The sequence below is a fragment of the Lepidochelys kempii genome, chromosome 18 (assembly GCF_965140265.1).
Source record: "Lepidochelys kempii isolate rLepKem1 chromosome 18, rLepKem1.hap2, whole genome shotgun sequence".
NCBI classification, from domain to species: Eukaryota; Metazoa; Chordata; order Testudines; family Cheloniidae; genus Lepidochelys; species Lepidochelys kempii.
Window position 1 is genome coordinate 1,933,829 of NC_133273.1, and position 13,401 is coordinate 1,947,229.

At 47.3% G+C, this 13,401-nt stretch overlaps 1 protein-coding gene across 6 annotated transcripts in view; it reads right to left on the reverse strand.

The window, feature by feature from the left end:
- Positions 1-13,401, reverse strand: part of ECE1 (endothelin converting enzyme 1) — a 116,947-nt gene that overhangs the window by 41,379 nt on the left and 62,167 nt on the right. For all 6 annotated transcript variants that reach the window (XR_012155600.1, XM_073317220.1, XM_073317221.1 and 3 more), the window contains 2 exons: positions 2,690-2,831; positions 1,636-1,848 (listed from right to left, as the gene is read on the reverse strand). Coding sequence is in view for 5 of the 6 variants with exons in the window: in XM_073317220.1 (XP_073173321.1) it covers positions 1,636-1,848; positions 2,690-2,831 (355 nt within the window). In the remaining variant the exon portion in view is untranslated. The remainder of the gene's footprint in view (positions 1-1,635; positions 1,849-2,689; positions 2,832-13,401) is intronic.

A 13,401-nucleotide genomic window follows, 5' to 3' on the forward strand; every position in this document is an offset into this window, starting at 1 on the left:
CACAGTGCATCTATACTATATCTATGCCTCCAGGAACCTTGGGACATGTTGCAAACTTCTGTGCTGGGTGGGTTAGATCTGTGGGGGGCGGCGGGCAGGGGAGAGGAAGCTGTGTATTTTCTAAAAGATTCAGATCTCTTGGGTCTTGGTGTCAGGGGGAAGACAGTATACTGCTGGTTAATTTTAATTCTGTTATGTGTCAGGGCACCTAGTTCTTTGAATAGGGGCTACTTTTATTATTATTATGGATAAGCTTTTGTCATGGTAAAATTAGGCAAAATTCACTGATCAGCCATGGTAAAAATGTACAAAAATCAGGATATGATCAGAGCAACCAAAAATCTCCGCTGAGCGTGGAGGCATTGACACTGACTGACCTACAGGCGAGATGGCCCGCCGAGGTGAGTCAGAGGGCGGAGGTGGTGCTCCCTCCCTGAGCCCCACTGCCAGGGGCTGAGACTGAAGAACTCACGGACATCTGTTAAAGTCATGGAATCTGTGACCTCTGTGACCAAATCATAGAATATTAGGATTGGAAGAGACTTCAGGAGATCATCTAGTCCAATCCCCTGCTCACAGCAGGACCAACACCAACTAAATCATATCAGGAGGGCTCTGTCAAGTCGGGCCTTAAAAACCTCTAAGGATGGAGATTCTACCACCTCCCTAGGTAACGCATTCCAGTGCTTCGCCACCCTTCTAGTGAAATAGTGTTTCCTAATATCTAACCTAAACCTCCCTCACTACAACTTGAGACCATTACTCCTCGTTCTGTCATCTGCCACCACTGAGAACAGCCTAGCTGCATTGTCTTTGGAACCCCCCTTCAGGAAGTTGAAGGCTGCTATCAAATCCCCCCTCAGTCTTCTCTTCTGCAGACTAAATAACCACAGTTCCCTCAGCCTCTCCTTGTAAGTCATGTGCCCCAGACCCCTAATAATTTTTGTTGCCCTCTGCTGGACTCTCTTCAATTTGTCCACATCTCTTCTGTAGTGGGGGGGACCAAAACTGGACACCATACTCCAGGTGTGGCCTCACCTGTGCTAAATAGAGGGGAATAATCACTTCTCTCGATCTGCTGGCAATGCTCCTGCTAATGTTCTTAATTATTGTGGAAACCCAGCAGGAGCAAAAACCCAAGCCACTGCCCTCTTATCAACTGGCAGATAGCATCGCAATCATCCTCCCCTAACCCCCCACTTTTGGAAGTAAAAGATCCAGGAGCCATTTGAATGCAAGGCAGAGTTTGCTTCTGGCAAAGTTAGCACTGGGAAATGATGCTGCAGGGCTGGTCCCACCCAGCTGCAGAACATGCACTTTCGAGAGGTGGGAAGAGATTGTTTGGCAGCGCTTGCTTGGTTCCTGGCCCATCTTACAGCATGGGAGAGCACTACCCAGTTACTACAGTTCTCTTGAGGCAATGTTGTAACCTTCACCTCTCTCAGAAGGAGTAGGATCTTTATTGGGACCAGCCTATCCAGGTTCATGGAGATGGCAAGTCAGCACCCCAAGAGTCACAAGGAAGGATCAGCCGAGGGGCATCGCCCCAGTCCCTGGATTCCTGCTGCTTTTCCGCTTCTGCTTGTGAATGGCCACCTTGCCTCACGGGTGGTACATAAGAAGACAGACACTCACCTAGAAGGTGCTTCATGATGGCCTGGTTGTGCTCCCAGAGGTTGTTGAAGGTGCCCCAGCGCGAGTGGCCATCGGGCACGGGGTTTCCCTTCATCCACCCACCACAGGCATATTTGAAGAAATCCTCACAGGGGCTCACTGTCCGGTCCAAAGAGCTCAGGATGGAGCTGGTCACGGAGATGCAGGCTTCCGTCAGACATGACTTGGACGGCCCTGGAAGGGAAGGGGCAGAACATCAGACCACAAGTCACCCTGGAGGCATCCGAAGTTTGTCCTGCTGCCTTGGGTTGAAAACAGAGTTCGCTGGAAAGGCTTCGGCATCAAGGTGGGGCAGAGTCTGAGACAAACCCAATGGGACAAGACACTTCCGGTGTCTGGGCACATGTACAATTGGACCTTTTGGCTACTTCTCTTGGCAAGTGAGTCTCATTCCTCATTTCCTCCCTCCTTTAGTTAGGGTCTCAGATCCCTTAAAAAAAGGGAGTCGGGGCTCCCAAACTATCATACAGCAGCTCACTGAAGGGGCAAGCAATGCAGGATGACAGGGCTTAAAGTCCCTCTTATTTTACCATGGTGCCACTTCCCACCAATGCCAGGGACAATCTGGCTGACTAGAGCCAGGGGAACGTTGTCCCTAAATTCACATGGGTGGAAGAGTTCACAAGTTCTTTACACATCTTGAACTAGGTCTGCAAAGCAGCCTTTATTTCCCTCTGTCCCACCCAGAGGAGTGCAGTGCTAGTCAAAGAGTTGCCTGATGCCCCAGAGAACAGAATCCTCCTTTCAGCCATATTTGTCAGCATCTCTCAGCCCTGCCCCAGAAAGGCCCTTGCTGCAGGGGAAGGTGTTTTAGCCTTCATCCCCATTTCAAATCCGAGGCCTCTGAGTCTTATAGCAAGGATGCCGATTGTTGCAATGGATTTTGTGATCTGACCTGCCCATGAGGAGCTCAGCTGTAACCCCTGGCTCACTTCTGTAGCAGCTGCCATCAGTGCTCTTCACACAGTCACCCTACAGCTACCATACATAGATCTCATGCAAATGAAGGACTTACTATCTCTGTACTGGAATCCCAGGGCTAAGACACAGGCCAAGAGGCTGAGTGCTAGAACCACGATCAGGACCAGGAGATGCTTCTCAATGTGAGTGCGTTCTGTCCAGCAACTCCTGCTGTTCCCAGAGCCACGGAAATTTACCTAGGAAGGGAAAAGGAAGAATCAGTCCAATTACTCTCCCACACCGATGACAGGAATGTCTACACCTTCCCACGAGGTCAATATCCCTTGAACTGGGGCTACCAAGAAAAACATCCCCCCTCATATTTTTCTGTTTCTATAGAATTGTATTTTAGGTGATACTGTTCAGATCCTGCCCCCCCCAGAAGACGTGCCAGTGATGGAAGGTAACTGGGGTAGTTTATTTAAAATAGTCTGAAAACTCATCGCTTATTTCTAATGCCACAGGGACTGTGCTACATGCAGACAGTGCTGCACTGAGATTGCTATGAACAAGTCTCTATCAGGTCAGCAAAGCTCCAGATTCTTTGGGGAGTGTTGATAGAAGGAGGGGGAAGAGCCCATGTAAAGGAACTCGAAAGAACTCTGCACTAACCAGAAATCCTAACAGGAAGGGAGGCACAATCAGAGGAAATGCACCCAGAACACTGGAAATTGGAATATTTCAAGACGTTGGCAAGTCTAGAGCCATCATCACCTGTTCCCAGTCAGACATGTGTTTGGGTAGTTTTCATCAGCTGGGTGAGGAGGAGCTTGGCTGGCACTTGGAAACTTCAGGCCCAGCTCCCTTGCCCAGCAGGTGCTCCAAGCCAGAGATGGATGCACTTGTGTGTTTTGTTACCTCCATGCTGTTACCTAAACATTTCCATTTGACTGGAAGTCAGATAAAGGAAACACTGGAGAATAGGATGCACAGGATGGCTTTGCAGAGCTCCCTGCTGGTTCATGAGTAACTGATTAGGCAAATCCCTTTACTTCAATGCAATGGAAGGCTTTATCCTAATGTGGGCCACATAAGACTATAGGGACAGGGTATTTATGGTGCTGCAGCACTGAATAAAAAATCCTGGAGCCCAGAGATGGAAGAGACCTATTAGGGCAACAGTGTTCCCAGGCAGTACTGTTCCCTATAGTACTTCTTCTGTTGTCACCCCTAGTCCGGGTGGAAGGTTGATCTAGTGGCTTGATGCTCAAGACATGGGTTCAATTCCTACTGCTTAATACATTTGCAAAAAAATATCCAGAGTGAGTAAATCCAGGGTTTTGATTTCACACCAGTGCAAACTATTTCCACGTCACCTGCCCGGGACTGAGCTCTGCTGGTGGGCGTAGGGGTAGTGCCATAGGGATCACTACAGCTCTGCTAACGTATGCCAGCTGAGGAGCTGACCCACCGAGCTTAACTGTGGAACAGAGTTTTTTTTAAAAATCCCCTGTTGATTTTCTTGACAGTACCACCTACCCCAGAGGGGAAGGATGATCCAGCGATTAGAGTGCTGGCCGGGGGGGGGGGGGGGCAGGTTCAACTCCCTGTTTTGTCACAGGCTTTCTGTGTCACCTTGGCTAAATCATTTAGGCCAGGGCATGTCTACACTACGTGCAAAGGTGACCTCTTAACTCAGATGAGCTAACTGGGGTTAAAATACACACTAACTTGGCAGCTGGAGTTCGATCTCAGGCTGCCCTATAGGTTTTAACTGGAGCTGCTAACACACATTAAAAGCAGAGATGCTGCATCTTCACTGCTATTTTAACCTGAGCTGGCTAACCCGAGTTAATAACATTCCTTTTTTTTTTGGTGTAGACATGCCCTTAGTCTCTCTGTGCCTCCATTTCCCATCTGTACAATGGGGATAATAGTCCTGCCCACACAGGTGTGGGAGGATAAATAAAAGGTGGCGAGATGCACAGATGCTGTGGTAACAGAGGCCATAGAGGCATCTAAAACAGGCACTGAGAGTAATTGTCTTGGGCTGTCATTTCCTATGCATGACTGTGTTGGGGGAAATATAGGCTTATTCTTTGGGGCTCCCCTTGGATTGGCCACCCCTCAAACAGCCACATCAGTGGGGCTCTGGTCCATCTGCTCCTAAAGCCCAGTTTCAGGTGGTTTGCCTCTTTAAGAGACGCCCCTGCCTCTCCTCCAGCAGCTGAGACCTGCCACACCTGCACAACTGTGGCCCAGCTGCCCAGCTTGGGTGTGGGAAATCTGCTCCTCCAGGGCCCTGCCTCTCCATGCCAGTAGCCACTGCACCATCACTATGCCAGCTGGCACTCCTCCAGACAGTTCGGGGTGGGAAGCACCTAGGGCAGCGAAATACCGTCTAGTGGGCTTAACATTTGCCCTGCCCTGCAACATCTACCCAAGGTGGCAACTCTGGCAGCACCCTCCAGCTGCAGAAACCATCAGGAGGCAACAGGAAATGCAGGTGAGGCAGTAGCTGCTCTGACACTGAGAGGACCCGTTTCCTCTGGCCGTTGAAGGAGCAGTGTTTGCAAGACCTGAGGACTGCAGCCCAGCGGGGAGCAAAGGGGCTTTCCCTGGGGAAGGGAAGGCTGAGTCTTCAGTGTTTAAGGTCAGAAGGAACCACCACATCATCTAGTCTGACCTCCTGCATGTCACCACCAGCCATCTTACACCCAGCCCAACCACAGGAATCAGACCCCTGTATTACAGCCCTGCAGACTGCAGGCTGCTCAAACACACGGCTCTCCTTGGGCTTGTCGGTCTGAATCAAGTCTGTTGACCACTCAGTGAGTCTGAGACAGACTCTCCTGGCCTGCCGGAGGAAAGGCAAGGCCTCAATATGAACGGAGGGAGGGAGGGAGGCAGGCAGGGGAGAAGAGAATGGCATTCCCTTGGAATTGACCAAGTCCATGTTGGACTCAGAGCAACAAGACTGTTGATGGTTTTGAGTAGGGAGGTTTATTGCCAAGTTGTCTGTTTGCTCCAGCTACGGCCACCTGGCTCCTGACCAATGGCACCTTTGCTTTAGCACTAGACCAAGCGACAACACACTGCATTTGTGAGAGCAGGAATGGGTTACAGACTACGCTTCCCATCCCACAAGCTGGGTCTGAATTCACTGTCTTAAGCAAGGTATGGAAATAACAGATCTCAGTCCTAGAGGACTACATCCTGTGAGGCAACCTCATAGGTTTGCTAACACAGCACGGAGAGCTGCAAAGGAACTGGCTCAATCACAATTCTGACTTGCCCCTTAAGTACGACAAAGGTTGTTGCAGAAAAGGTCGATATCCCTAGCTATGCATGAGGTGCTTGTGGAGAATGATAGAATCATAGAAAATTAGGGTTAGAAGAGACCTCAGGAGGTCATCTAGTGCAACCCACTGCTCAAAGCAGGACCAACACCAACTAAATCATCCCAGCCAAGGCTTTGTCAAACCAGGCCTTAAAAACCTCTAAGGAAGGAGATTCCACCACCTTCCTAGATAACCCATTCCAGTGCTTCACCACCCTCCTAGTGAAATAGTGTTTCCTAATATCCAACCCCCACCGCAAGTTGAGACCATTGCTTCTTGTTCTGCCATCTGCCAACACTGAGAATAGCCTAGCTCCATCCTCTTTGGAAGCCCCCTTCAGGTAGTTGAAGGCTGCCCCTCATTCTTCTCTTCTGCACACTAAATAACCCCAGTTCCCTCAGCCTCTCCTTGTAAGTCATGTGCCCCAGCCCCCTAATAATTTTCATTGCCCTGCACTGGACTCTCTCCAATTTGTCCACATCCCTTCTGTACTGGACACAAAGAGCCAGAAAGGGAAGCCAAACAATCAAGCTTCATGGCTCAAGCTGGGTAAAATGCAACAATAGCCGACAGTGTAAATGGTGAAAAAGCATGTTAGTGGTTGAATCCCAAGAGCGTTCAGTTCTGACCTGACTCTGTTCCCATTTGGCAAGTCTTCCATTGACTTCAGGGGAATGCTGAGCACTCTTGAGGTCCTGACTCAGGTTTTGGAAGCTGAAAATTTCACTCCAAGGTGAAAAGAACAGGAGTACTTGTGGCACCTTAGAGACTAACAAATTTATTTGAGCATAAGCTTTCATGGGCTACAGCCCACTTCATCAGATTCATGCATTGGAAAATACAGTAGGAAGATTAGGACATAATCATAGGGCCTAATCACATCAGCCACACTATCAGAGGCTCGTTCACCTGCACATCTACCAATGTGATATACGCCATCATGTGCCAGCAATGCCCCTCTGCCATGTACATTGGCCAAACCGGACAGTCTCTACGTAAAAGAATCAATGGACACAAATCAGATGCCAAGAATTATAACATTCATAAACCAGTCGGAGAACACTTCAATCTCTCTGGTCACTCGATTACAGACCTAAAAGTCGCAATATTTCAACAAAAAAAACTTCAAAACCAGACTGCAAAGAGAGACTGCTGAATTGGTATTAATTTGCAAACTGGATACAATTAGCTTAGGCTTGAATAGAGACTGGGAGTGGATGGGTCATTACACAAAGTAAAACTATTTCCCTATGTTCCCCCTTCCTCCCCCCCCCCCCCACTGTTCCTCAGACGTTCTTGTCAACTGCTGGAAATGGCCCATCTTGATTACCACTACAAAAGGGGTTTTTTCTCTCCTGCTGGTAATAGCTCATCTTAACTGACCACTCTCATTATAGTGTGCATGGTAACACCCACTGTTTCATGTTCTCTGTGTATATAAAATCGTCCTACTGTATTTTCCACAGCATGCATCCGATGAGGTGGGCTGTAGCCCACGAAAGCTTATGCTCAAATAAATTTGTTAGTCTCTAAGGCACCACAAGTATTCCTGTTCTTTTTGCGGATACAGACTAACATGGCTGCTACTCAGACTCCAAGGTGAGTTTAGTAGTAAGGAGAAGGGCATCCTCTAGCAAATATGGCTCCCCCAGGGTCCCTCTGAGAACTTTGCTATCTCAAATATTTCAGGATGCATACAACATGGAGGCATTTGTTGCAATGCCATCGTTAGGGTTGAGCACAGTTTTGCACTTGAAGCAGGAATTCAATCTCTGTGTGGTGTATTCTCCCCCAGCATAGAGCACTTAGGCCTGGTCCACACTACAAAATTAGGTTGACTCAGCTGCATTGCTCAGGGGCGTGAAAAATCCAACCCCCTGAGCAACATAGTTAAGCCGACCTAACCTCCGGTGTAGACAGCGCTAGGTTGAGAGAAAAATTTTTCAGTCCACATAGCTACTGCCTCTCGGGGAGGTGGATTAACTACAGCGACGGGAGACGCCCTCCCGTTAGCATAGGCAGCAGCCTCCTCTACACTGAAGTGCTGGCACTGTGGAGCTGTGGCGTTTCAGGTGTAGACAGGCTCTGACTGAGCACAGAATGAGTCTGGTAATGAGTCAGAGCTAAATAAACAAACTGAGTCCTACAAGAAATTTAGCATCTCACAGCTTCTTATGGGACGGGCATAGGTAATTCACCTCTCCAAGAGGCGATAGCTAGGTGGATGGAAGAATTCTTCTGTAAATCTAGCACTGTCTACACATAGCCTTAGGTCAGCTTAACTCTGTTGGTCAGGGGCATGGATTTTTCACACCTCTGAGCGACATCGCCGGGTCAACCTAATTTTCTAGAATAGGCCAGCCCTGCAGCAGTCTTCTTTGTCCCAAGTGATCTTAACAATGGATTAGCACAGACACTTCAAGCTTTCCATATAATTAAACTAAATTCAAACCTTGCGCATAGGCTATATTGTAAGAAATTAGGTTGTAATTAAGCTATTTAACTATTGTATCTAATTCTTCTGATTATGTAGTCTCCAGACAGGCTTAAGTGGTGCCACTGTGATAGAGGTAACTGAGCCAATCACCCCCTTTCCTCTCCAGCTAATTTGCATCCAATAAACCCTATTGGTTGTAATGACTCTCTGGTGTGGTGACAGGACATGTGTCAGGAGTTCTTACTGGTACATATTTTGGCCTCACTGTCACTGCTCTTTTAAGGATTGTGGCAGTACACTTTACTGGGCACAGGTGTCTGCCTCAGATCTACTGGGAATTGAGTCAGCACTGCCAGGGAGACTGAGGCAGGAGTGTAGCAGGAGCCCTTAAAGTACAAAGCCAATGGGACTCAGAGACTGGGCTTGCCCTGACCCCTCTTCACATAGCACCAGCCTCACTAACACAGACCATCAGTCACTGGCAAATTAAGGACCAAATTCCCAAGTATATTCCGGTTGGGGTGTTGCTCTGGCTCGTCAGGGGTAAACCCCAGTAAACTGGCTAGTGTGTGCTGGCTACTCAGTACTGCTTTTGTGCACTGCTGAATCTGCTCTTAGTTCTATCATTTAAAAACTATTAAGGTTGGCAGTATGTAATGTTAGTCGATCAGAAATGGCACATGGCAGACCTCCTGTTGGTTTTCTGTTCAGTGTTAATGTATGACATTTTTAATAATAATAATAAAAAAAAGGAAATTCCCAGACCACAAAACCCAAGAACCACGTTAAGATGGGATGAAGGCTGAGTGTGTGCATTCTATGTAGTGTATTTACATTGTCAGTTCTTTTTGTTCTGTATTTGTACTAGCGTGACCAGACAGCAAGTGTGAAAAATCGGGACGGGGTGGGGGTGGAGGGGTAATGGGTCCCTATATAAGAAAAAGCCTTGAATATTGGGACTGTCCCCATAAAATCGGGACATCTGGTCACCCTAATTTGTACAGCTCCAAGCCCCATGGAGTCCTGGTCTGTGGCTGGGGCTGCTAAGCGCCACCGCAACACAATAACTAATTGAGTGTATGTATCAGTAACTGAAGGGTAAAACACATTACAGGGATGTTATAAGTAACTCAACTCAAGCTAAAGAAAATATTAATTAAAGCTACACTTAAAAGAAATCTAAACTCAACTTTCATTCAGGATTTCTAATACTTGTTGTTAGCATAATTACACAATCCCTCTAACATTCTTACCCTAAATTGATGTACTGTCAAATTTAACTCCACCGTGTGTGTGTGTGTGGCTAGTCTCTGCAGCCATGCAGTGCTGTGTGTAGGAGTTAGGAATGGAGAATTGCTGCACTGGAACAGAGCAGTGTCCAGTCTCCACCTGTGGATAAGGTTATTGATCACCTTAGCATTTTGCATACCAAGTGACACAAGGATTGTAACCACAGCCCTGCAAGAGGCTCTCCCCCCCCCCCCCCCCCCCAACAGATTTTGACCACCAAGGAAGAGACATTACAAGCAAAAAAAAGTTTGAGGCACACCAACTCCTGCATCATTTAATCAAAGCAGCCATGTGATTTTATTGTGGCAAGCCCTGTCCTCCTTTCCCTCTCCACCTCCTCTCTTAGCTTGGACTGAGAGCCCATCAGGGCAGGGGCCCTTGTAAAATGCCATGCATGTTCATGGTACTGGAATATGCTGGCTTTTAGCCAAGTGTCTGAGGCGCTGGACTCCAGCCAGATCTGATTATTCCAAGAGAAGAATATCTTCCTGTTGTTCAGCTAAGAGTTGGGAGAGGACAGGGAAGGAAGCAGGTGAAAGATATGCAAGTTCTCTGGAAAACTGGCCTTTAGCTACAGAGCCCCTTACTCAGAGCAGAGTTAGAGGCATGTTGTATCTTTGATGTGCATTAGTGTGTCTCCTCAGTTAGATAGGACATTCCCTTTCCAGTCAGACAGGAGCTGGCCACAGGTGAAATATCTTTGCACTGACCTATTGTACAGCTGAGCTCCTGCTAAGCAGTCAGGCCATTGTCCTCTGCAGTCTGCATGCCTCAGAGATGCAGCAAGGAATAAACTTCAGAGTGTGGACAACAAAAGTTATGCACCTCTGACTCAGCACTGTCTCGCAGTTGATGTGCACAGCACAGATACTGTAGATAACAGTAGCAAGACACCCAAGGTTACAGCTCCTGGCAGCAGATGAACGTCAGCTCGCTTTCTGCCCTGGAGCCTGGCAGCTGCAGAAATTCACTGGCACAATGGGATGTTTAAGTCCCTACACAGTCACTTTTCAAAGAGTTTCTCCATTCTTCATTGTTTTGGAGGAACTAGACCGAGATTAGAGTAATCTCCTTTCAGGAAGGGGTAAAGATTAAGATGCAGCAATATCTCATGGCCCACCCCCACCTATTAACAGGAACAAACTCTGCAGGCAAGGGCCTGAGATGGTGCATGGGAACAAGGGAGCTGCATTCAGAGGGATGGGCAGGAGAAAAGGTCAGACAACACTAGTACCCAAGGAGCAGTGCCAGCCACTGATGAGGGTGAAGGGTCAGAGAAACACCGCTGAAGCAGAACACAACAGAGGCCAATAAAAGGTAACAGGAACAGCCACACATAATGCATCAGTGAAACCTAGCACAATAATAGCAAGAAGCACAGCGATGCCATTGTAGACTGCAATCTCAACAGAGATTACACAAGCTATGCAAGGCCTGGTTAACCCTTGGCCAGAGACTGAGATGCCCAAGTGCTACAGGAAGTGTCATTGGCTACCATCTTGGCTGACACACCAGGATTGAACCAGGGACCTCCAGAATTAGAGGCCTAAATGTCTACAGTTTGAGCTAAAAGGCCAGGCTCTAGGGACTGTAATAGACTCTGAACCTCTGAGGATCAGGCATGGGTGGGAGGGGGGACATGGCAGACTCTTCTCCTGGAGCTAGTGCTCACCTAGGGCCCCTCACAGTGCTAGGGGATGCTGTACTGCAGGAGGGCTCTCACAAGAGATGTGAAAAGTGAGGCACTGGCTCATTTATTTTCAGTGAACACTTCTACTATTGGAACACTCAAAGGCCTCAGTCAGGATCAAGGCCCCATTGTGCTCCGTGATGTACAGAGAGACAAATACAATTCCTGTTGTGGAGGGCTTACAATCTTGAGGATCAGATATTAACTCTGGTATCATGGACTAATTACAAATGGGAAGTTACCAGCGCTGGGCTATTTGCTGGAAAAATGTTGCCAATTAATTGAGCCTCTTCCCCATTCGCAGGTAACTTGCAAGCAGACCAATTTTTACAAGTTTTTGTTCAATTGACACTTTACAGAAATATACTGGAGCTCAGCCTGTGTGGACAGAAAAATATTTGCTGCTGATTATCTGTAGGGCATGAAGTCACATTAGGTTATTTCTTCTCTCTGTCTGAATGACAAACTAATGGAAGGGATGTGGGGAGAAATCCAAGATGGTGGCACTTACAGCTTTTGTTCTGTCTCTGTACAGCCCCTAGCACTATAGAATCCTAGGCCATGACTGGGGCTCCTCAGTGATACAATAATACAAGCAAGAAATAATTACAATCTCTGGTGCAAACACATTTGAGGATATTCATGAGACTTAATCTTTCTTTGGTTGTTTGCAAGAAAGTCTAAAGTGCCAATAAGGATTGTGTATACAGTTAACATTACTGATCCAGATTTCTGGCTGGCTTCGGTGGAGCTGTGCCAGTTTACACTTGATGGGGATCTGGACCAGTGTTTTTATTTAAAAAACATCCACACCTTTTTGTTGTATTTGTCAAGTGCTAGTAACTTTCTGCCACTTTAAATTCTCCCACTGGAAGTTTCTGTTGGATACAGAATACTTTTCCTCCTGTTCTAAGTAATGCTATGCTAAGTTTGATGACTGCTGCGTTCCACTCCAGAGGTGGGTGCCCTTTTGGATGAAGATATTTCTGAATTGTGTGGATGTTAAAAAAATGTGAAGAAAATTTTGCCATGGACTTGGATGAGAGCAGGATTGGATTTTACAGGCTGGAAAATACTTTGGGATGCAAAGAGCTACCTAAAAACAAGATCAAGAGAAGAGCTGACAAGGCATCCCAGGGTATGTCTACACTGGAATAAAAGACCCGCAGCACAGCCGCGGCTGGCCTGGGTCAGTCAACCCCCTCTTCTCATGGGATCCTGGAGCCCAGGCTCTAACCCGAGCCCAAATGTCTGCACAGCAATTTTACGGCCCTGCAGCCTGAGCTCTGCACGCACAAGTCAGCTGACCCAGGCCAGCACAGGTGTTTAATTGCAGCATAAATGCACCCACAGAGGCTAAGGAATTCCTTTCCCTTGTACTACAGCACTTTCCTTGTCTTAGTATTCCAGTTCTCTTCCTATCTCCTTTGATAGGATGGGTCATTTTTAAAAGTGACAAATAGTTGTCCCCAGGCATTGTAACCTGGCCACATCTGTTCTGAATCAGAGAAAAATTTACTATTATATTCCTTGGAATATTATTATATTGCTTAAAGTACTACGGGGGGGTTGGGAGCATCTGGCTATCTGCAGTTCTTACAGAGTCCAGCTGTGCAGGTCTCTCACATGGTGTGCTCAGTTGCTCCTGATTGTCACTAATTAGTGCTGTATTTTCACGGTGCTAGTAGCTACGTCCTCTTTAACTGGAAGTTAGTAGTACATGAAAATGCTCTGTAGTCTCTGCCACCACTATGTGCCGACTGAACTGAGTTACTGCACAGGTAAGTGGCCCAGAATAGTGTTGTAGAAACCAGGCAAGGTAATAACAAACTTCATCAGAACTTTATTTTTAAAGTGGAAACCTCTTTACCAAGCTGCTGCCGCAAACTTGGTAGCTCTCACTCCCCTCCCTCCCCACTTCCTGTTCCTGTCCTTTCAGACTCCCAATAGCCAGTGCTCCCAGTTCTAATAACTACAAGCAGCATCTAAACACCACATTCCCTCCTCTCTTAAGAAACTCTCCCAATTAAAATAAACATTGTTCTAACCACAGGAACAAATATGAAACA